This window comes from Heterodontus francisci, chromosome 37, assembly GCF_036365525.1.
Source record: "Heterodontus francisci isolate sHetFra1 chromosome 37, sHetFra1.hap1, whole genome shotgun sequence".
Classification (NCBI taxonomy): Eukaryota; Metazoa; Chordata; class Chondrichthyes; order Heterodontiformes; family Heterodontidae; genus Heterodontus; species Heterodontus francisci.
This window is the reverse complement of record NC_090407.1, coordinates 22,190,078-22,213,523: the sequence shown is the minus strand read 5'-3', so window position 1 is coordinate 22,213,523 and position 23,446 is coordinate 22,190,078. Positions and strand designations below refer to the sequence as shown.

Here is a 23,446-nt window from a genome sequence, read left to right as displayed (position 1 = left end):
AATTGGTCACGTATATCCTCTCCATGAAAAGCAGGACAAATCCATTTTAGCCCCATCACCCTACTCTCAATCATCAAGCAGCAAAGTGAGGGAAAGGGGTTGTTGACAGTGCTATCAAGCTTCACTTACTCACAAATAACCTGCTCACTGATGCTGTGTTTGGGTTCCACCAGCACCGCTCGGCTCCAGATCTCATTGCAGTCTTGGTCCAAACATGAGCTGGAGTTGAGAGTTAATGTCCTTGACATTGAGGCAGCATTTTACTGAGTGTGACACCAAGGACCCCTGGTAAAATTGAGGTCAGTGGCGATCAGTAGAAAACTCTGCAGTGGCTGGAGTCATGAATAGCACAATAACAACATCAGCCTGTATCTGTATAGCACCTTTAATGTAATAAAATGTTCCAAAGTGCTTCACGGGCATTATAAAACAAAATAGGCCACCAAGCCATGCAAAGGGATATTAGGTCAGCGAACCAAAAGCTTGATCAAAAGGTAGGCTTTAAGGAGTATCTTAAGGAAGAAAGTGAGGTTGAGAGGTGAATGGAGGGCATTCCAGAGCTTAGAGCGCAGGCAGCTGAAGGCTTGGCTGCTGGTGCTGGAGCGATTAAAATCGGGGTTGCTCAAGAGACCAGAATTAGAGGAGTGCAGATATCTGAGGCTTGTGGTGGGATGAGCCCATGGAGGGATTTGAAAACAAGTGTGATTATTTTAAAATCGAGGTGTCGCTTAACTCTGAGCTACTGTTGGCCAGCGAGCACAGGGGTGTTGGGTGAATGGGATTTGGTATGAGTTAGGACACAGACAGCAGAGTTTTGGATGACCTCAAGTTTACAGAGGGTAGAATGTGGGAAGCCGGCTAGAAGTGTGTTAGAATAGTCAGCAAGCAATTAGGAAGGCAAGTGGCATGTTGGCCTTTATTGCAAGAGGATTGGAGTACAGGAATAAAGAAGTCTTGCTACTGTTATACAGGATTTTGGTGAGACCACATCTGGAGTATTGTGTGCAGTTTTGGTCTGTACATTTAAGAAGGATATATTTGCATTTGGAGGTGGTACAGTGAAGGTTCACTAAATTAGTCTTTGGAATGAGGGGGTTGTCCTGTGATGGGAGGCCAATACTCTTGGGGCCTATACTCTCTGGAGTTTAGAAGAATGAGAGGTGATCTCATTGAAACATACAAGATTCTTAAGGGGCTGAATAGGGTAGACACTGAGAGATTATTTATGCTGTTCGGGGAATCTAAAACATGGAGGCACAGTCTCAGGATAAGGGGCCAATCATTTAGGACTGAGATGAGGAGAAATGACTTCCCTCAAAGGGTTGTGAATCTTTGGAATTCTCTACCCCAGAGGGTTGTGGTTGATCCATTGTTGAATACATTTAAGTCTGGGTTAGACAGATTTTTGGTCTCAGACAATCTAGGGATATGGAGAGTGGGTAAGAAAGTGGCGTTGAGGCAGAAGATCAGCCATGATCGTATTGAATGGCGGTGCAGGCTCAGCGGGCCGTATGGTCTAATCTCGCTCCTATTTCTTGTGTTTTTGTGTAACAGAGACATGGATAAGGGTTTTAGAAGCAGATGGATTGAGGTGGGTCGGAGTCAGGTGATGTTCGAGGTGGAAATAGCCAGTCTTAGTGATGGCGTGGATATGTGGTTGGAAGCTCATCTCAGGGTTAAGTATGACCATGGTTGCGAATAGTCTGGTTCAGCCTCAGACAGAGTCCAGGGAGAGGGATGGAGTTGATGGCTAGGGAATGGAGTTTGTCGTGGGGATCGAAAACAATGGCTTTGCCTTTCCCTATATTTGAGGACATTTCTGCTCGTCCAGTGCTGGATGTCGAACAAGCAGTCGAATAACTTGGAGACAGTGGAGGGTCAAGAGAGGTATTGGTGAAGTAGAACTGGGTGTCGTCAACATACATGCGGAAACTGAAAATGAAAGCCCATGGGATACAGGGGAATGTGGTAGGTTGGATCCAAAATTAGCTCAGTGAGAAGAAAGAAAAGGTAGTAATCGACAGATGTTTTTGCAGATGAAAAGTGGTTTCCAGTGGCATTCCACAGGGCTCAGTGTTGGGTCCCTTGCTGTTTGTGGTATATATTAATGATTTGGACTTAAATGTGGGAGGCATGATTGGGAAATTTGCTGATGACACCAAAATTGGCCGTGTAGTTGATAGTGAAGAGGATAGCTGTAGACTTCAGAATATCAATGGTTTGATTGAGTAGGTGGAAAAGTGGCAAATGGAATTCAATCCAGAGATGTGTGAGGTAATGCATTTGGGGAGGGCAAACAAAGCGAGGGTATACACAATAAATGGGAGGATATTGAGGAGTAGAAGAAGTGAGAGACCTTGGAGTGCATGTCCACAAGTTCCTGAAGGTAGCAGGATAGGTAGATAGAGTGATGAAGAAAGCATATGGAATGCTTTCCTTTATTGGCCGAGGTATGGGTTACAAAAGCAGGGATGTAATGCTGGAACTGTAACAAATGCTTGTTAGACCACAGCTTGAGTATTATGTACAGTTCTGGTCACCACATTATAGGAAGGACATAATTGCTGTGGAGACAGTATGCAGGAGATTTACAGGAATGTTGCCAGAGCTTAAAAGTTGGAGCTATGAGGAAAGATTGGATCGGCTAGGATTGTTTTCCTTAAAACAGAGGAGGCTGAGGGGTGACTTAATTGAGGTGTACAAAATTATGAGGGGCTTAGATAGAGTAGACAGGAAAAACCTATTTCCCCTAGCGGAGAGGTCAATTACCTGGGGCACAGATTTAAGGTGATTGGTAGAAGGATTAGAGGGGACAGGAAAAACTTTTTCACCCAGAGGGTGGTGGGTGCCTGGAATTCATTGCCAGGAATGGTGGTGGAGGCAGAAACCCTCAACTCATTTAAAAAGTACCTGGACATGCACCTGAAGTGCTGTAACCTGCAAGGCTATAGACCAGGTGCTGGAAGGTGGGATTAGATTGGGCGGCTAGTTTTTTTGGCCGGTGTAGACATGATGGGCTGAATGGCCTCCTTATGTGCCGTAATTTTTCTACGGTTTATTTATTTAATTTATTTAGAGATACAGCACTGAAACAGGCCCTTCGGCCCACCGAGACTGTGCTGACCATCAACCACCCATTTATACTGATCCTACATTAATCCCATTACCCTCTCGCATCCCCACCTTTCCTCAATTCCCCTACCACCTACCTACAGTAGGGGCAATTTATAATGGCCAATTTACCTATCAACCTGCAGGTCTTTGGCCGTGGGAGGAAACCGGAGCACACGGAGGAAACCCACGCGATCACAAACTCCGCACAGGCAGTACCCAGAATCGAACCCGGGTCCCTGGAGCTGTGAGGCTGCGGTGCTAACCACTGTGCCGCCCTATGATGTGTTTTTTGGATGATGTCTCCAAAGGGCTACATGTAGATGAGAAATAGGAGGGGACCAAGAATGGATCCTTGGGGGACACCCAAGGTAACTGCAGGAGCGGGAAGAGAAACCATTGCAGGTAATTCTCTGGCTACAATTAGATGCTGGAACCAGATGAGTACAGTCCCACCAGCTGGTCAACAGTAGCAAGGCATTGGAGGAGGATGGATCAAAACGAAAGATGGTTGTGGTCATTGGACGCCAATCATCTCAGCCTCAGGACATTGCTGCAGGAGTTCTTCAGGGAAAGTATCCTGGGACCAAACATTTTCAATGTTTCATCAATGATCTTCCCTCTGTGATAAGGTCAGAAATGAGAATGGTTGCTGATGATTGCATCCTGTTCATTTCCATTCACAGTTCCTCAGAAAATGTTATGGAACCAAGGTGGGTAGATGAAATTAAGATACAGATCTGCCAGGATCGAATTGAATGGCGACACAGACCAGGGGGTTGAATGGCCTACTTATGTTCCCTTAACATTGATTGGCATTGCCATCACTGAATCCCCCATCTACATCCTGGGGGTCATCATTAACCATACACTGGATCAACCATATATATGCCATAGCTACTAGAGCAGATCAGAGGTTGGGTATTCTGTGACTAGTGGCTTATCTACTGACTCCACAAAGCCTCTACCATCTATCAAAAATACACGTTAAGAGTGTGATGGAATGCTCTCCACTTGCCTGCATGAGTGCAGCTGGAGCAACACTCAAAGCTTGACACCATCCAGGGCATAGCAGTCTGTTTGATTGGCACTGTATTCACCAGCTTCATTATCCACTTCCTCCACCAGTGCACCGTGGCTGCAGTGTGTACGAGCTGCAGGATGCACTGGACCTCCCAAACTCTGACTCCACTACCTAGAAGGATAAAGGCACCATGAGAACACCACTGTCTCCAAATGGTCATCCAAGTTGCACACCATGCTAACCTTGCCAGCAACAATCACATCCTAAGAATGAATAAAACAAAAATGTGAAATGAGGAACAGACAAGGGTGGGATCATTTTCCTTCCCTTTGATGATACTGCTGAGATTCGGCCTTTGATGAAGATCTGTTTGTTTTTGCTGTTTTCTGCAAGTGTCCCACGTTTTCCATATTTTCCTGTCAATTCTGCTTCGTCGTTTTCTGAAGTTTTTGAATCCACCTAATGTGGCGTCCCTGATACCTGCCATCCAGCAGCCTCCGTGTTCTGGTTTCGTTGCTGGATTTATTTAGATTATTGTGAGAGTACAGAGGTTGTAGAGGCAACCTGTGATCCTGAAGGTATTCTGACTCCAAGTGCTGCGTATTTTTCCTGATTTTCATGCCTTGCAGCGGTGGAGGATTGCAGTGAGAGGGGCTGTCTCGCACTCTCCCTCCTCGAGATCCTTGCATTCAACATGGGTTTCGTCTTCCTGGCCAGCCTGTTGGTGTTGATTGAGGTAAGAATTGCAAGCACCTTTCTACCACATTTGACTTGTTTCGTGTTTTACATCTAAAATAATGAAACTATTAAATGATACTGGACATCAGTGGTGATCAATGTCTTGTGCCTACTGGTGTATTTCTAGATAGTGTGGCAGTGGGCTCAGCCCATGCACTGCTGATGGCAGTTGCACATCACCATCTCCCTGCGCTAAAACGTAAAAGGAATTTTACATGGTCTCTACGGGACCAGGTTAGTTGGGACCAGGTTAGTTGGGACCAGGCTAACGGTCTATGTTTTGTTCTTGCTCTTATCGTTCAGCCAGGGCTGGTGAGGGCATTATTTTGTTTTGAAAAATGTCTTTCTGTTTCACAGCCCGTTGCAGCTGGATCTGGAATTCCTGAAATCAAATGTTACCTAAATGGTGTAAAGATCCCTGGAATTGTGAGGCTGCGGACCCTTGTCTGTAAAGCAGTGGGTGTGCTATTCTGTGTGGCTGGAGGTAAAGAATGGCTTCGGTTTGTTTCTGTGTTTGATGCAAGCTCAGGGAAATGTGCTAAACCTCACCATGATCACAAGCAACCTGATGAAATGCATCGATACAGAAAATATGCAACAGGTTAATCAGGATCAGAGATAAAGACAACTTGATATTTTGGATGGAATCTTTTAACAGAAGTAAAGTATGTTTTATTCCCACTGTGTTGGTTGCGGGTCTGACATGTTGCTGTTTTGCCCGATTGACATCTGCAAGCTTTATAATGTGCAGACCGCTGTGTTAATGGCTATCAGCTCTTCCTTATTCTACTTAATTTAATGTTAATGGAGCTCAGACTCTTATCAGGGGAAATTATTAAAAAGTTTAGGCGGTAAAACTGTATTTGTACAGGAATTATCCAATTACTCAGTAAAGTGCAATAAACTGGCTCCTGGTTGCTCTGCTGCCCTGTTCGGTTATACTCTCTGCCACTGTCGGGCCATCTGTTTCTGCCCACTCATCTCCACACAGGGTTTTTTTTTAAATACAGTGTCCAGTAAGGTGTTGCCTTAATTTTAATGCTGCTAAATACAAATGAGGGCGGCACAGTGGCGCAGTGGTTAGCACTGCAGCCTCACAGCTCCAGGGACCCGGGTTCGATTCCGGGTACTGCCTGTGTGGAGTTTGCAAGTTCTCCCTGTGTCTGCGTGGGTTTTCTCCGGGTGCTCCGGTTTCCTCCCACAAGCCAAAAGACTTGCAGGTTGATAGGTAAATTGGCCATTATAAATTGTCACTAGTATAGGTAGGTGGTAGGGAAATATAGGGACAGGTGGGGATGTTTGGTAAGAATAGGGCATTAGTGTAGGATTAGTATAAATGGGTGGTTGATGTTCGGCACAGACTCGGTGGGCCGAAGGGCCTGTTTCAGTGCTGTATCTCTAATCTAATCTAAAACATGTGGTAAGTCAGCAAGCTGTGATGGTTAGGTTTTACTTTCTCTGCTTTTTAAAAATAATTTCTTGGGGTGTGAGCATCGCTGGCAAGTTCAGCATTTATTGCCCATCCCAGATGTCCTTGAGAAAGTGGTGGTGAGTTGCCACCTTGAACCACTGCGCAATTCAATTACAGTCCCATAATTAAGGCCTCCTAAATCCTTGCGCTGAGTCTGTGTGTAAACTGAGCAGGAAGCAATTTTCAAGTTGAGGTGCATTTTAATGCATACCAGGGTTTAAAAAATACTGTGCCAGTACACTGCTTAATTTCTTTTTCGGGATCAGTGACACATGATTAAATACAGTCAACTTGTTTTTATCAGACCTGGGAGTTTGATGTGCAAATGCAGAGGGTTTTAAATTGTTGTGGTTCCTTGGAATGTAGCAGAAAGAACATTTCCCAGGTTTCTTGACAGTGGAAGGGCACTTGGCCATTTCCTGTCCTTCTGTAGTTTCAGTTAATTCACTTCTTTTGGTGTGAGGTTGTTCCCTCTCCATTCGGCACTGAATTTACCCATTCAGAGTGTTGTGCTCGATCGCTCGGCTGTCTCAGGCAATGTCTGATGCTTCCTGTACATTTTTTTCACAGGGCTATTTGTGGGGAAGGAAGGTCCAATGATTCACAGTGGAGCAGTGGTGGGAGCAGGGCTGCCCCAGGTGAGTGAGTGGAGCCTGCAGTAATGCAGTGCATCAACTTTTAGATATAATGTGTTTGGGATGTGACGCTGTTTAATCATTTGTGCCTCCAAATTGTCTGGTTAGTTATTCCTGACATTCTTTTTGTTCTGTTGAAATTTTAAACTTTGATTTATGGTGCGTTTAAGATAATTACATGAAGTCTCATTACCCAATGTTCCTCCCCCAAGCCAAATTCCTGCCCAAACCAGATCGCCCTGCAAAACTTGATTTATTTTATCTTCCACCACTTCAGTCTCTCTCTCTGAAGATCTTGCCTGGTATTATGTTAAGTTTACTGGATTTTTGGCCAGAAATTGCACTGCTCTTGGTTTGTTAGGGTAACTGACCCAGTGTAGTACAGAGCTGGCTCTATGCTCAGTTAACTGATCCAGTTAATGCTACAGTTGCTCTCAGCACCTGGACAAAATAAGCAATCTGTAACAGTAAGAGTGGGGTCGTGGGAATGAGCTCAGTGTCCTTCCTTGTTCCTGCCTTTAGCTGTGTTAATGCTCTGTGTGTCGTTGGGCCAGTTCTTGTTCAGAACAGGAATAACCGTGCGGTTCAGTTTGCTATTATAGAATAGTCCAGCACTGTGGGAGTCCTGGGGTAGAGGTAGCACACCGGCTAATACGAAATGCTCTTGGGAAGGTTCCAATGTTAAGCCATTCTTTCTTGTTTTCTAGAGTTTGTGAATCAGTCCATGTCTTAGTGTGTGGTCAGGAATTCTAAAATATCCAGCGCTGTTTGTAATACACACGGCTGGGATTTTAAGAGCCCTCTGGAGATGGGGAAAGCTGGTAAAATGGCGGTGGATGGCATCGGGAGGGAAGCCAGACGCCTTCCTGCTGCCACCGGAAATTTCGGGAGGCGGGAACAGCAGTGGTTCAGTTGCCTGCCTCCAGTTGGTGGGCAGCCAATTAAGGTACTTAACTGGACTATTAATAGCTAGTTTATGCCCCGCTGGCATTTTACCAACGTCAGAATGGCTCCCCACCACCCTGGCCATGTGGGGAGACGGCCAGATACATTGCGGTGACCTCCACGCAGCTTCCCAGGGGGTGGGGCCTTCCTTCCTGGGGTCTCCATGCCCTGCAGAGGGACCCTCTGTCAGCCATAGCTGTCCGTGCAGCTCCGACGCTGCTGCTGGCCCTGGCACATGCAAAACGTTCTCACTAGCCCTTCAAGGCTGCCTCACCATAAAGGCACCCTCTTCTTCTCCCTGCGACATCAGCAGCAACCACCTCTATCGGCGCTGCCAAGATGCCGGTCCTCTGATTGGGCCAGCAAATCGGAGAGGCAGGCCGCCATCCTTAATAGGATAGTTGGCCACCACTGGTAAAAATCCCCTCCACAGTCCTGCTGTTCGCCCACATGGGCTTGGGACCCACATTTGGTCCTGGCAGCGGGGACCCATGGCGTGTCGGTAAAATTCTGGCCACAGTAATTTGTGATATTCTTAACTAAAATGAAAGGATGATAAAATCTTTCAGGATTTTGATTTTGTCATCAAGATGCAGAAGTCAAAGAAACTACTGAGCCTTTGTAGGGGCAGGTAGGGTGGGCTCTGTGGGGTGATGTGGGCGTGGTATGTGGGGCAGGGGGGGGTTTGTGGTATGTGTTGTGTGGGACTGGGCAGGGTGGCCTGTGTGGGGGTGGAGAGCAAGGTGTGGTGTGGGTTGTGGGGTGGGATCTATGGGGCAGACCGCATGTGTGGGTGGATATAGTGATGTGGGGTGAGGTAGAGTGGGCTGGAGCAAGGAGGGACAATATGGGATGGGGGGGTGGGGGTTTCTGCATGTTACAGTGTTTTGCTTCGTGTCTGACGCTTGCTTCGCTTTCTTTCCTCCTGGAATAGTTTCAAAGCATCACTTTCCACAAGATCCAGTTCAACTTCCCATATTTCCGCAGCGACAGGTAGGAACCATTCGCCGTCTCCAAACCCTCGATTTTACTGAAATGTGATCAGCTTCTGTCAGTTTAAATTTGCAGAGCTGCAAAACCCTCTGCTGTATGTATTCATCCTTGTTGGGACCTCAGTCATTTCATTTTTGCTCCATTCAGCTGGTTATTAACCATTTAAGGATCAAGACTGTTTGAAATTGCTGAACACACCGCTCGTTTTTGTCACCACAGTTGTATAAAGCTGAGTTTTGTTAAATGTTTGAAGATGAGTTTTATCAAAATAAGACGGGAATAGACATCCAGGGAACTAATAATGATTTATTAATTTATTGCATACAGGGTAACGTGAACAAGACACGCATGTTTTAAGTTGGTGCTAAATGCTGCAATCTTGAAGGGTTCTTATCAGGGTGACTGGCAATGGGAAAAATGGACAGGGTTTGTGGTATGTGATTCTGAAAATACCAGTAAACATCCTGGAATCCCAATATGGTAAAAGCAAGTCAGATTTAATCAGGCGCCATAAATTAGTGGCCCTGTTAGTCTTAACTGATGTAGTCAGTTTTAGAAGAATTTCAGGGAACTATTTGTCAAATGCAGGGTAAGCTGGGCTGACGTGTTTGGAAATTGATCAGTAACGAGTGCACTGTACTGCATTATTTCATGTATATAGTGTGTCTTGGCAATGTTCTGTGGAATAGGGGTTAGTTCTACTGTGGAGTTGTGCACTATCTGAGAGTGTACAGTGCGGGGCACATAACCATGGGTGGCACAGGAGAGCTGGGCACCCTGTTTAAAAAAAATCTATTGAAAAATGTGTTTGTGGAAGTTTTGTTTCATAAATCGCCCTATGACTCTGCATACTAAACCACAGTCTCCGTTGAAGGGACAGGACAAGGCCATAACCTCCATTGGGAGGGAGGAAGGGCCTTGGTCTCTCTGGCACCTCAGTGGCTGATCTCATTATCACTGGTAGGAGCCTGGGAGCAGCTCACACACCCGCTGTTCTCCAAACCAGTAATTTAGGGGCTTGGAGACCAAAGAGAGCAGTCACTCAACAGCAGCTTAAACATTGCTGCCATTTTCTGATTCCAGGTTTGATGCGAACCCTTGAGAAGTAATTGGGATCACACTGCCCCCTGAGAGAAGTGCACAATACTGCAAGCTCCATTTCTTTTAGCTTTCACCTTGATACGGTGGCCAGTTATTCAGATTCAACTGATTCAGACTGTAAATTTATTGGGAGAGGGGAATTCTTTGGACACAATGTTTGCAGGAAGGGTGGGGGAGCAGAGGTGTAGAGGCTGGGAAACCTGGAAATGCTGCTTTTCCAGAGGTCCAGAAAATGGCAGAGCCTCGTTTCAATTTTTTGACTCCGTTTCCTGGACAGCAGCCAGCATATTGAGAGGCTGGTTGTCGGGTGGGAAAGCCTGAGCTACACATTTGCAGCTGGGGAGGGGAGGTAGGGATGAATGAGTGGACAGAGTTTGTGGGTTGAAGGAACACTGTGGAGACCAGTGGGAGGAGGGTGCTCCAATTGCAGGAGTGATATTAGCAAGTTAGCTTGGGAGGAGGGTGGGGTGGGCGGGAAGCACTCCTGCTCCTGTTAACAGTTATGGAAAGGCATTTGTTTATTGGATCTTGCCTCCCTTCAGCTGCCATGTTTCCCAAGCCCTGGGAAACACAGCCTGCAGCTGTTAAATTGAAAACTCTCCTAAAATCTGAGACACGCAAGCTCATTAAAGTATCAAAATGTCAGGCTCACCTCTGGAGAGCAGCCCCGCCAACTCGCCTCCAACAAAACTGAAAGTGGGCGGATTGGAGACTGATTGGGATCTGGTTTCCCCCCCCTCCTGCCATTCGGCGGGGGGCTATAATTCCCCTTTTTAAGTCTGAATGTTCAATCGGGGATCAGATTTTCGCGTGCTGCTGGATGTTTACTTCAGGGAAACCTGGAGCTGGGAGAATTCAATTTGTTTTATTTCGGCGGCTGAGGCTTCTAGCATTGGTGTTTGCTGTGGGATTTTATGATGCAGTAATTCAAAAAGGCTCTATTGGGTTCACAGGGACAAGCGGGACTTTGTGTCGGCCGGGGCAGCAGCGGGAGTTGCAGCAGCATTCGGGGCTCCAATCGGGGGGACATTGTTCAGTCTGGAGGAGGGATCCTCATTTTGGAACCAGGCGCTAACGTGGAAAGTGGTGAGTGAGGCCCATTAACCACAAGCAGCAAGAGGAAGAGCCTGTGTGCATGGGGCAGTGCAGTATTCTGTCTGGTGGAGGCTGTGTTTGTGAGGGGTGATGTTTGGCTGTTGGGGTGGGGGGGTGGTGGTGTTCTGTATGGGGTGGTGCAATAGTTTGGCTGGGGGTGGGATGCTGTGTGTGGGGCGATGCAATATTTGTCTGGTGGAGGCTGTGTCTGTCGAGAGGGCAGTGCAGTACTTTGGCTGCAGAAGCTGTGCGCTAGTTGGCCTGGGCAGGTGTTGCTGTGTATGTGTGTGTGGAACTGTCTAGTATTTTGGCTGGGGTGAGTGATGGGGTGTCGTTCTGTCCTTCAATGGTTCTCTGCCCTTTTCCAGCTCTTCTGCTCAATGTCTGCCGCATTCACGTTGAATCTGTTCCGCTCGGGGATCCGCTATGGGAGCTGGGGTGCCTTCCAGCTGCCTGGACTGCTCAACTTCGGAGAGTTCAAGGTATTTGGTGATATTTTCTGTAACAGCCTTCACATCCCCATCTGAAAAACAGAGTACTAATAGTTTTGAAGTAGTTAGGCTGGGGAAAGTATCTTGAAGCCAGGCATTGTTATTTAAACGACGACTTTGACTTCCATTTCTATAGCATCTTTCACATCCTAAAGTGTTCTAAAGTGCTTCACAACCAATAAAGTACTTTGGAAGTGTAGCAACTCTAGTAATGTAGGAAAGGCAGCAGCCAATTTGCACACAGCCAGCACCCACGAATAGCAATGTCATCATGACCAGATAATCTGTTTTATATGATGTTGATTGAGGGATAAATATTGGCCAGGCCACAAAGGTTAACTCCCTTTCTCCGGAATAATGCGATGGGATCTTTTATATTCACCTGAGAGGATATATGGGGCCTCAGTACATTTCTTATCGAAAGATGAGTATACACTCAGTACTGCATTGGATTGATGGCCTAGATTTTTGTGCCCAAGTGTCTGGAGTGAGACTTGAACCCGCAAGCCTACAACCTGGGAACTGTTCCCCTGGTCTGACAAAATTATTGAGGTTACTTATTCCAATGCATTGCTGATTCATTTGCACAATTAAAAGTAAACTTTTCTTATTTGAAAATTCAGATTTATTAAAACTGACTAAGCTCATGAGGAGTGCTCCTGCCTCTGAGCCACATGGTTGTGGGTTCAAGTCCCTGCCCAGAACACATAATCTAGGCTGCCACTCCAGTGAAGTACTGAGGGAATACTGCACTGTTAGAGGTGCTGTCTTTCAGATAAGATGTTAAACAGCCCTTTCAGGTGGGTGTAAAACACCTCACGGCTCTCAGTCTCTCCCTCTGTCAGTCTGTCTCTTCGCTTTCTCTGTCTCTCTCTTTTTCTCTGGCCCACTCCCTCTCTCTCTGTGCCCCCCCCTCTCTCTCTCTCTCTCTTTCCCCCCCCCCCCGCTGTCTGACTGTCTGTGTCTCTCTCTCTCTCTCTGTCCGTCTCCCCACCTCTCCCTCTCTCTGTCCATCCGTCCCCCTCTCTCTCTGTCCATCCGTCCCCCTCTCTCTCTGTCCATCCGTCCCCCTCTCTCTCTGTCCATCCGTCCCCCTCTCTCTCTGTCCATCCGTCCCCCTCTCTCTCTGTCCATCCGTCCCCCTCTCTCTCTGTCCATCCGTCCCCCTCTCTCTCTGTCCATCCGTCCCCCTCTCTCTCTGTCCATCCGTCCCCCTCTCTCTCTGTCCGTCCGTCCCCCTCTCTCTCTGTCCGTCCGTCCCCCTCTCTCTCTGTCCGTCCGTCCCCCTCTCTCTCTGTCCGTCCGTCCCCCTCTCTCTCTGTCCGTCCGTCCCCCTCTCTCTCTGTCCGTCCGTCCCCCTCTCTCTCTGTCCGTCCGTCCCCCTCTCTCTCTCTGTCCGTCCGTCCCCCTCTCTCTCTCTGTCCGTCCGTCCCCCTCTCTCTCTCTGTCCGTCCGTCCCCCTCTCTCTCTCTGTCCGTCCGTCCCCCTCTCTCTCTCTGTCCGTCCGTCCCCCTCTCTCTCTGTCCGTCCGTCCCCCTCTCTCTCTGTCCGTCCGTCCCCCTCTCTCTCTGTCCGTCCGTCCCCCTCTCTCTCTGTCCGTCCGTCCCCCTCTCTCTCTGTCCGTCCGTCCCCCTCTCTCTCTGTCCGTCCGTCCCCCTCTCTCTCTGTCCGTCCGTCCCCCTCTCTCTCTGTCCGTCCGTCCCCCTCTCTCTCTGTCCGTCCGTCCCCCTCTCTCTCTGTCCGTCCGTCCCCCTCTCTCTCTGTCCGTCCGTCCCCCTCTCTCTCTGTCCGTCCGTCCCTCTCTCTCTCTCTGTCCGTCCGTCCCCCTCTCTCTCTCTCTGTCCGTCCGTCCCCCTCTCTCTCTCTCTGTCCGTCCGTCCCCCTCTCTCTCTCTCTGTCCGTCCGTCCCCCTCTCTCTCTCTCTGTCCGTCCGTCCCCCTCTCTCTCTCTCTGTCCGTCCGTCCCCCTCTCTCTCTGTCCGTCCGTCCGTCCCCCTCTCTCTCTCTGTCCGTCCGTCCCCCTCTCTCTCTCTCTGTCCGTCCGTCCCCCTCTCTCTCTCTCTGTCCGTCCGTCCCCCTCTCTCTCTGTCCGTCCGTCCCCCTCTCTCTCTGTCCGTCCGTCCCCCTCTCTCTCTGTCCGTCCGTCCCCCTCTCTCTCTGTCCGTCCGTCCCCCTCTCTCTCTGTCCGTCCGTCCCCCTCTCTCTCTGTCCGTCCGTCCCCCTCTCTCTCTGTCCGTCCGTCCCTCTCTCTCTCTCTGTCCGTCCGTCCCCCTCTCTCTCTCTCTGTCCGTCCGTCCCCCTCTCTCTCTCTCTGTCCGTCCGTCCCCCTCTCTCTCTCTCTGTCCGTCCGTCCCCCTCTCTCTCTCTCTGTCCGTCCGTCCCCCTCTCTCTCTCTCTGTCCGTCCGTCCCCCTCTCTCTCTCTCTGTCCGTCCGTCCCCCTCTCTCTCTCTCTGTCCGTCCGTCCCCCTCTCTCTCTCTCTGTCCGTCCGTCCCCCTCTCTCTCTCTCTGTCCGTCCGTCCCCCTCTCTCTCTCTCTGTCCGTCCGTCCCCCTCTCTCTCTCTCTGTCCGTCCGTCCCCCTCTCTCTCTGTCCGTCCGTCCGTCCCCCTCTCTCTCTCTCTCTGTCCGTCCGTCCCCCTCTCTCTCTCTCTGTCCGTCCGTCCCCCTCTCTCTCTCTCTGTCCGTCCGTCCCCCTCTCTCTCTGTCCGTCCGTCCCCCTCTCTCTCTGTCCGTCCGTCCGTCCCCCTCTCTCTCTCTCTCTCTGTCCGTCCGTCCCCCTCTCTCTCTCTCTCTGTCCGTCCGTCCCCCTCTCTCTCTGTCCGTCCGTCCCCCTCTCTCTCTGTCCGTCCGTCCGTCCCCCTCTCTCTCTGTCCGTCCGTCCCCCTCTCTCTCTGTCCGTCCGTCCGTCCCCCTCTCTCTCTCTCTGTCCGTCCGTCCCCCTCTCTCTCTCTCTGTCCGTCCGTCCCCCTCTCTCTCTCTCTGTCCGTCCGTCCCCCTCTCTCTCTCTCTGTCCGTCCGTCCCCCTCTCTCTCTCTCTGTCCGTCCGTCCCCCTCTCTCTCTCTCTGTCCGTCCGTCCCCCTCTCTCTCTCTCTGTCCGTCCGTCCCCCTCTCTCTCTCTCTGTCCGTCCGTCCCCCTCTCTCTCTCTCTGTCCGTCCGTCCCCCTCTCTCTCTCTCTGTCCGTCCGTCCCCCTCTCTCTCTCTCTGTCCGTCCGTCCCCCTCTCTCTCTCTCTGTCCGTCCGTCCCCCTCTCTCTCTCTCTGTCCGTCCGTCCCCCTCTCTCTCTCTCTGTCCGTCCGTCCCCCTCTCTCTCTCTCTGTCCGTCCGTCCCCCTCTCTCTCTCTCTGTCCGTCCGTCCCCCTCTCTCTCTCTCTGTCCGTCCGTCCCCCTCTCTCTCTCTCTGTCCGTCCGTCCCCCTCTCTCTCTCTCTGTCCGTCCGTCCCCCTCTCTCTCTCTCTGTCCGTCCGTCCCCCTCTCTCTCTCTCTGTCCGTCCGTCCCCCTCTCTCTCTCTCTGTCCGTCCGTCCCCCTCTCTCTCTCTCTGTCCGTCCGTCCCCCTCTCTCTCTCTCTGTCCGTCCGTCCCCCTCTCTCTCTCTCTGTCCGTCCGTCCCCCTCTCTCTCTCTCTGTCCGTCCGTCCCCCTCTCTCTCTCTCTGTCCGTCCGTCCCCCTCTCTCTCTCTCTGTCCGTCCGTCCCCCTCTCTCTCTCTCTGTCCGTCCGTCCCCCTCTCTCTCTCTCTGTCCGTCCGTCCCCCTCTCTCTCTCTCTGTCCGTCCGTCCCCCTCTCTCTCTCTCTGTCCGTCCGTCCCCCTCTCTCTCTCTCTGTCCGTCCGTCCCCCTCTCTCTCTCTCTGTCCGTCCCTCCCCCTCTCTCTCTCTCTGTCCGTCCCTCCCCCTCTCTCTCTCTCTGTCCGTCCCTCCCCCTCTCTCTCTCTCTGTCCGTCCCTCCCCCTCTCTCTCTCTCTGTCCGTCCCTCCCCCTCTCTCTCTCTGTCCGTCCCTCCCCCTCTCTCTCTCTGTCCGTCCCTCCCCCTCTCTCTCTGTCCGTCCCTCCCCCTCTCTCTCTGTCCGTCCCTCCCCCTCTCTCTCTCTGTCCGTCCCTCCCCCTCTCTCTCTCTGTCCGTCCCTCCCCCTCTCTCTCTCTGTCCGTCCCTCCCCCTCTCTCTCTCTGTCCGTCCCTCCCCCTCTCTCTCTGTCCGTCCCTCCCCCTCTCTCTCTGTCCGTCCCTCCCCCTCTCTCTCTGTCCGTCCCTCCCTCTCTCTCTCTCTGTCCGTCCCTCCCTCTCTCTCTCTCTGTCCGTCCCTCCCTCTCTCTCTCTCTGTCCGTCCCTCCCTCTCTCTCTCTCTCTGTCCGTCCCTCCCCCTCTCTCTCTCTCTCTGTCCGTCCCTCCCCCTCTCTCTCTCTCTCTGTCCGTCCCTCCCCCCCTCTCTCTCTCTCTGTCCATCCCTCCCCCTCTCTCTCTCTCTCTCTGTCCATCCCTCCCCCTCTCTCTCTCTCTCTCTCTCTCTGTCCATCCCTCCCCCTCTCTCTCTCTCTCTCTCTCTCTCTCTGTCCATCCCTCCCCCTCTCTCTCTCTCTCTGTCCATCCCTCCCCCCCTCTCTCTCTCTCTGTCCATCCCTCCCCCTCTCTCTCTCTCTCTCTGTCCATCCCTCCCCCCCTCTCTCTCTCTCTCTCTCTCTGTCCATCCCTCCCCCTCTCTCTCTCTCTCTCTCTCTCTCTCTGTCCATCCCTCCCTCTCTCTCTCTCTGTCCATCCCTCCCTCTCTCTCTCTCTGTCCATCCCTCCCTCTCTCTCTCTCTCTGTCCATCCCTCCCCCTCTCTCTCTCTCTCTGTCCATCCCTCCCCCCCTCTCTCTCTCTCTGTCCATCCCTCCCCCTCTCTCTCTCTCTCTGTCCATCCCTCCCCCTCTCTCTCTCTCTCTGTCCATCCCTCCCCCTCTCTCTCTCTCTCTGTCCATCCCTCCCCCTCTCTCTCTCTCTCTGTCCATCCCTCCCCCTCTCTCTCTCTCTCTGTCCATCCCTCCCCCTCTCTCTCTCTCTGTCCATCCCTCCCCCTCTCTCTCTCTCTCTGTCCATCCCTCCCCCTCTCTCTCTCTCTCTGTCCATCCCTCCCCCTCTCTCTCTCTCTGTCCATCTCTCCCCCTCTCTCTCTCTCTCTGTCCATCCCTCCCCCTCTCTCTCTCTCTCTCTGTCCATCCCTCCCCCTCTCTCTCTCTCTCTCTCTGTCCATCCCTCCCCCTCTCTCTCTCTCTCTCTCTCTGTCCATCCCTCCCCCTCTCTCTCTCTCTCTGTCCATCCCTCCCCCTCTCTCTCTCTCTCTCTCTGTCCATCCCTCCCCCTCTCTCTCTCTGTCCATCTCTCTCTCCCCCCCCCCCCCCAAACTCGGTCCGTCCCCCGTCCACCACCCTCTCGGTCCGTACCACCACCCCCCCCCCCCACCCTCTTTGTTCGTCCCCCCCCTCTCTCTCACTGTCCGTCTCAACCCCCCTCTCTCTCTCTGTCCGTCTCCCCCTCTCTCTCTCTCTCTGTTCTACTCTTTGTCGGACCTTCGCTGGCTCTGTCTGTTGGCCCCGCTCTCTTGCTCTTTTTCCTTGTCTGTCGATGTGTCTCTTGCACTTGATAAGCCCCTGCGTGGTGTGACTTTGAGGCAGGTTTCCAGTGCCTACGTTAATTGCGTCAGGCAGGCTCTGGGTGTTTTATTAGATTTTGGATTCAGCTAGTCTCCAGACTGATTACTAATGTCATTGTGTTTTAGTGTGCAGATGGAGACAAGAAGTGCCATTTGTGGACAGCGGTGGACCTGGCCTTTTTTATCATCATGGGTGTTATTGGCGGGCTCCTGGGAGCAATGTTTAACTGTCTGAATAGGAGGCTGGCGAAGTACCGTATGCGCAATGTGCACCCCAAGGCCAAGTTTGTCCGGTAAGTGAGCGGAGCGAGTGAGGCTGAAAGAGAGTTCCTCAGACTCTCAGCATCCACGTATTAAACTGTGATTCTATTGCCAATTTTTAAAAAAGTTTATCATGTTTGTGTCTATCTCTCCTGATCGTGTTGTCTCTTGTTGAGGTACAGTTCCACAAGTGCTGGTTGACCTCCCCCACTCTCCTCCCCCACCCCCAACCCCCCTCCCCACAATGCCTCTTACTGTATTGACAGTGAGTGTCAGCAGGCTATTGCACATGAGAGGCATCGCAGCTGATTTAATTCCTGGCCTCAACCAATGTTTAAAGTAGGTCTTCCAGCCTGTGTCACTGGACCAGGACTGGATGCCCTGCCTGATTTCTGCCCCCCTTATCCCAAGTTCGCAACAAAACCTCTCAGAAACTGTACCTGCTTGAGGTCAACAACTGCACAGCCCTATCAGGGAGCTGGGTGTAAACTTGGTATTTTCCGCATATCACTCAAATTCAGTCTCAGTGATAGAAATACCTCAACTATTGGGTGAAACCTGCCAGCAACAGTGAGGCATTTCATGTCCATTTATGTTCTATTTAAATTGAAATGTCATGGGAAGGTTTGTTTATGTCTCAACTATGTCTCCATCGCCCCGTCATCAGGATCCTGGAGAGTCTGCTGGTTGCTATGGTGACAACGATGGTAATATTTATCGCCTCCATGACACTAGGAGAATGTCGTGAGATCCCTTCACAAATGCACAGCAACAACACAACACTACAGGTGAGTGTTTCACTCACGCTTTCATAATCACCGTTGAGGCTTTGAAACTTTTGGAGCTTTGATGTCTTTGTTGTGCAGTGATCGTTTGGGGAGGGGGAGATGTTTTGAGTTCAACACATTTGAAATTGTCTTTGCTAATTTTGCTTTGTTGGAGACAATCACTTCTGTTTCCCTCCTGCCGTTACTTGTTGCTGCTTTCTGCACTTCCAACAAGAATCACATCAGGCTAACAGCGAGGTGTAAGCAAAGAAGAAGCCTTTCTTTTACATGTTTACAAGATTACAGCTGTTTGCTGTCTTCGCAGTCCTGAGAAAATTCAGATTGCTTTTACTGCAAAAATTTATTTTTAAAGAAGCTAAATTGCCCTAACCAACTTCTGCTGATCTTCTGCTTTGCAGTGCAGTTGGTATAAATGCTGTGTACTGTGGTGTTTCACTCTATGGATGGAGGGAATGTGTGTGTACGGGTACAGTTGGTTGAAGATATTGATGCAGTATACATGGAGGAGGGGTTGACTTGTTTGTTGTCACACTCCTTGGTGTGGCAGTTTTCTGATAGTCTCGCCACAAATCTTGTGAATATGTCTCTGCCCACATGGGAGAATGAGAGCGACTCCCAGAATGAGTCCTGAACAGTTCTTAATGCTAGACAGTATGGTTGCAGAAATCCTGAGCAAGAGAGAGAGAAACACATGCGTGCGCATACATACAGACAGGTGCATGCACGTACACATGGGCTGTTATTTTTCTTATGAGTTACTTCAATTGGGTCCAGACAATTTAATCCTGGTCCAGTTGTATGTTTTCAAATTTGACATTTTTCAGCTTTTTAAAAATAAATTCTGTTTAATGTTTAAAATGACTGTTCTGTATTGACATTTGCAGATGTATCAGAAGTGGCCTGAATTCAGTGATCTGTAGATGTGTTTGCTCTTTGTGTTTTGCTGTGTGTCATTGTGGGGGCGAGAGATCGACTTGTTCCAGCCATCCCTGATAGTTCGACACTTTGCCTCATCGTATGAAAGATGAAACAGAGTGTTATAAATGGATGTCTGTAATAGGGCTGGGCTGCTGGTTCATGTTTAACAGCTCCTATTCCTGTAACCATCAGATCAAATCTTGTCGCTATGCAGTGTATTTTATTATACTTTCTTTTTTTTTCCCTCAGCTATCTGAGCGGAATGTAAATTCCAGCATTAAAACCTTCTTCTGTCCCAACCAAACCTATAATGACATGGCCACATTGTTCTTCAACCCACAAGAGACTGCCATTCTCCAGCTGTTTCACCAGGATGGTGAGTCACAGTCGGTTTGGCTTTATACAGTTCCTTTTGCATTCATTCCATTGCATGCAGTAAATTTCTGTTTCCCTTCGCCCAGCCTATCATTGCAATGTACCCAGGTGCTGCTGATAGTAACTGCTCACTGGAGTCTGGTTTGAAGGAGCCCTCGCTGAGGTCTGGTTCCATAGACGGAATGTGGAAATCTAGAATTCTTGCCCCCACCCCCCAAATGTTCTTAAGGGTGGGGAGGGGGAGGTCGGTTGAAAATTACAAATCAAAATTGATGACTTTTGTTAGGCAAGGGTATTGAAGTTCACGGTACCAAGGCGGGTAGATGGAGTTAAGATACATAATCTTGTTGAATGACAAAACAGGCTCGAGGGGCTGAATGGCCTTTTCTTATGCTCCCTCACTGAAGCCACGCCTTTGGTCATTTTGTCAGTCACAAATTAGGAGAACAGACTCTCAAATTTGGGTAATTTAAACAATTGAAATTGCTATAATTAACTAGTCCAGAAGTATATTCTGTATGAAGCTGTTGGATCTGCTGAAAGATTTTGTTCTTTTATTACTCAAACTATTTTGCTGTTGTTGTTTCTGCAGGAACCTTCAGTCCGGTCACTCTGAGCATTTTCTTTGTTCTTTATTTTGTTCTGGCCTGTTGGACATACGGTGTCTCGGTCCCCAGTGGGCTCTTCGTGCCCTCGCTCCTCTGTGGAGCTGCCTACGGTCGACTTGTGGCAAATATTCTGAAAACGTGAGTGATGCAAGAATAAGGTCAGTGCGATTGGTTGCCAAACCCCTCTTGACCCGAGGTGATTGCTGTTATTCTGTGAGAATGTGAAATCTTTAAGTTCAATGTGTGGACAGGCATTCAGCATTCGTATCCCCAAAGGAGCAGCCACCAAAATGTGATTCCTGCATTTCACATCCTGGGGGCCATTGGAGGAATGGGGACGGACTGGAGGAATTGAGGATGGTAACAACTTGTAACATTTTTTTAAAACTCTGCCCAGGTTCATCGGGATGACACACATTTATTCTGGGACCTTTGCTCTGGTCGGAGCGGCGGCGTTCCTCGGTGGGGTAGTCCGGATGACCATTAGTCTCACTGTCATTCTCATTGAATCAACCAATGAAATCACATACGGATTGCCCATCATGGTCACACTGATGGTATGTCTCTGTCTGTCGGTGTGTCTGTCGGTTGCCCCCCTCGCCCCCTCTCCGGACCCCCTCGCCCCCTCTCCGGACCCCCTCGCCCCCTCTCCGGACCCCCTCGCCCCCCCTCCCCGGACCCCCTCGCCCCCCCTCCCCGGACCCCCTCGCCCCCCCTCCCCGGACCCCCTCGCCCCCCCTCCCCGGACCCCCTCGCCCCCCCTCCCCGGACCCCCTGGCCCCCCCTCCCCCCCCATCTCCGCTCCTCCGCTCCCCCGCGCCCCCCCCTCTCCGCTCCCCCGCAAACCCCCCCTCTCCGCTCCCCCGCCCCTCCGCTCCCCCGCGCCCCCCCTCTCCGCTCCCCCGCGCCCCCCCCTCTCCGCTCCCCCGCGCCCCCCCCTCTCCGCTCCCCCGCGCCCCCCCCTCTCCGCTCCCCCGCGCCCCCCCCTCTCCGCTCCCCCGCGCCCCCCCCTCTCCGCTCCCCCGCGCCCCCCCCTCTCCGCTCCCCCGCGCCCCCCCCTCTCCGCTCCACCGCGCCCCCCCCCTCCGCTCCACCGCGCCCCCCCCTCTCCGCTCCACCGCGCCCCCCCCTCTCCGCTCCACCGCGCCCCCCCTCTCCGCTCCACCGCGCCCCCCCCCTCTCCGCTCCACCGCGCCCCCCCCTCTCCGCTCCACCGCGCCCCCCCCTCTCCGCTCCCCCGCGCCCCCCCCTCTCCGCTCCCCCGCGCCCCCCCCTCTCCGCTCCCCCGCCCCTCCGCTCCCCCGCGCCCCCCCCTCTCCGCTCCCCCGCGCCCCCCCCTCCGCTCCCCCGCGCCCCCCCCCTCCGCTCCCCCGCGCGCCCCCCCCTCCGCTCCCCCGCGCCCCCCCCTCCGCTCCCCCGCGCCCCCCCCCTCCGCTCCCCCGCGCCCCCCCCCTCCGCTCCCCCGCGCCCCCCCCTCCGCTCCCCCGCGCCCCCCCCTCCGCTCCCCCGCGCCCCCCCCTCCGCTCCCCCGCGCCCCCCCCTCCGCTCCCCCGCGCCCCCCCTCTCCGCGCCCCCCGCGCCCCCCCTCTCCGCGCCCCCCCCTCTCCGCGCCCCCCCCTCTCCGCTCCCCCCCCCTCTCCGCTCCCCCCCCTCTCCGCTCCCCCCCCCGCGCTCTCCCTCCCCCCGCGCTCTCTACTTGTGTGTGTGCACACGCGTGCATGTCCACGTGAGAGGCAATAAAATGTTTATAACTGTGTAGTTATTACGTTAAATGCTAAAATTAAGTGGCATTCCAGGACGAGGTACTAATGTGATGATCCTGGGGTTGGGCTTGAATTGTCCACATTTGTGACCTCCTGATTGCAGCTGCCCTGTTTGTAAATTGCGAGTGGGTGGAGGATCCAGAGCTGATATTTCATTGTCCAGTGCGGTGCCTCACAGCCCCAAGTGGAGCAGGTCACATTCAATGTGTGTACAGTGCTAAATGCCTCAGACACTCTCTTTTGGATACATTTTTATCAGAGAATTCCCTGCCTCTTCCTCCAGGTGGCGAAGTGGACTGGTGATTTCTTCAATAAAGGGATTTACGACCTGCATGTGGAGCTCCGTGGTGTACCCTTACTCGAGTGGGAGACTGAGGCTGAAATGGATAAGTAGGTGTTTATCATAACTGACTTGTGTAGCTGTAATGTCTATTCCCGTCAGATAATTCATCAGTTTTATCAGTGAGTCAGTTAACAATTGATTGGTTTTAATTTGAAATCAGTGGTTTAGGATGCGTTTTTGAGAGACGCACATGCACAGAGCAGCAGTGTCTGGCAATACCGAGGGCTACTGCCTCTCTTATACGAAATCCTTTACTGAATCCCTCTGGTCTGCTCCTTGTTGCAATTCAATACTTCAGTAATTAAGTGGTTTGCGAATCTGAATGTTGGAGAGTTCCGTGATGCGGAACAGAACTTGCACTGGTTGTTGAGACTGTTCTCTAGTGGTTGCTGATGCGCAGGGTTTTGATAGTTTGTCATTGAATGTTTCACTGTTGTACTTGGGGGAATCACTCTTTGATTCAGAAACTGCGTTCCGCAATTCCCCTCTGGACAAAGAGTAACTTCTGAGACTGTGCATTGGCTCCAAGCTGCCATTCAGTGAGGCCAAAAGGAAACATTGTAAAATTACCTGTAAACCATGTCTCAAAGAGTGGATTTTGATGATATTTATGTTCAATTCCAGACTGACGGCCAGTGATATCATGGAGCCAAATCTAACCTATGTCTATCCTCACACCCGAATCCAGTCACTGGTCAGTATTTTGCGCACCAACAGCACATCATGCGTACCCTGTCGTCACGGAGAACAGAGGGAATGAAAAGGAGTTCATGAAGGGAAACATCCTCATCAGCAACAACATTAAGTTTAAGGTAAATTTATGCCAGTATGTTATCCACACAGCAGAACCCAGCACAGTGTAAGCGATATCATTGGAAATTGCGATGATGGTGATGCACAATCCCTCTCAGCTAATCGGAGTATGTCTCTGAGAGCATCTGTGAGGTAATGACTAGGTCTCCCTTGGACTGTGAGGTGGCAGTGGGAACTGAAGATTCAGGGTATGGGGAGAGAGCAGGCAGTGGGGTTAGATTTAGATTGTTCTAATGGAGAGTTTACAGACACAATGTGTCAAACCACCACCTTTTGCATTGGTGGGAATGTAGAAGAAAATAACACACAAATATAGTGCCTTTCACAACTTCAGACATTCCGGAGCACTA

At 51.3% G+C, this 23,446-nt stretch overlaps 1 protein-coding gene across 1 annotated transcript in view; it reads left to right on the top strand.

Annotated features, from left to right (window-relative positions):
- Positions 1 to 23,446, top strand: part of clcn6 (chloride channel 6) — a 61,561-nt gene that overhangs the window by 16,747 nt on the left and 21,368 nt on the right. Inside the window, 14 exon segments of the mRNA XM_068017275.1 lie at positions 4,765 to 4,871; positions 5,231 to 5,357; positions 6,915 to 6,982; positions 8,859 to 8,917; positions 10,972 to 11,104; positions 11,482 to 11,595; positions 17,354 to 17,520; positions 18,156 to 18,276; positions 19,444 to 19,570; positions 20,162 to 20,315; positions 20,575 to 20,734; positions 22,224 to 22,330; positions 22,908 to 22,995; positions 22,997 to 23,095. Of these exon segments, the coding sequence (XP_067873376.1) occupies positions 4,765 to 4,871; positions 5,231 to 5,357; positions 6,915 to 6,982; positions 8,859 to 8,917; positions 10,972 to 11,104; positions 11,482 to 11,595; positions 17,354 to 17,520; positions 18,156 to 18,276; positions 19,444 to 19,570; positions 20,162 to 20,315; positions 20,575 to 20,734; positions 22,224 to 22,330; positions 22,908 to 22,995; positions 22,997 to 23,095 (1,631 nt within the window).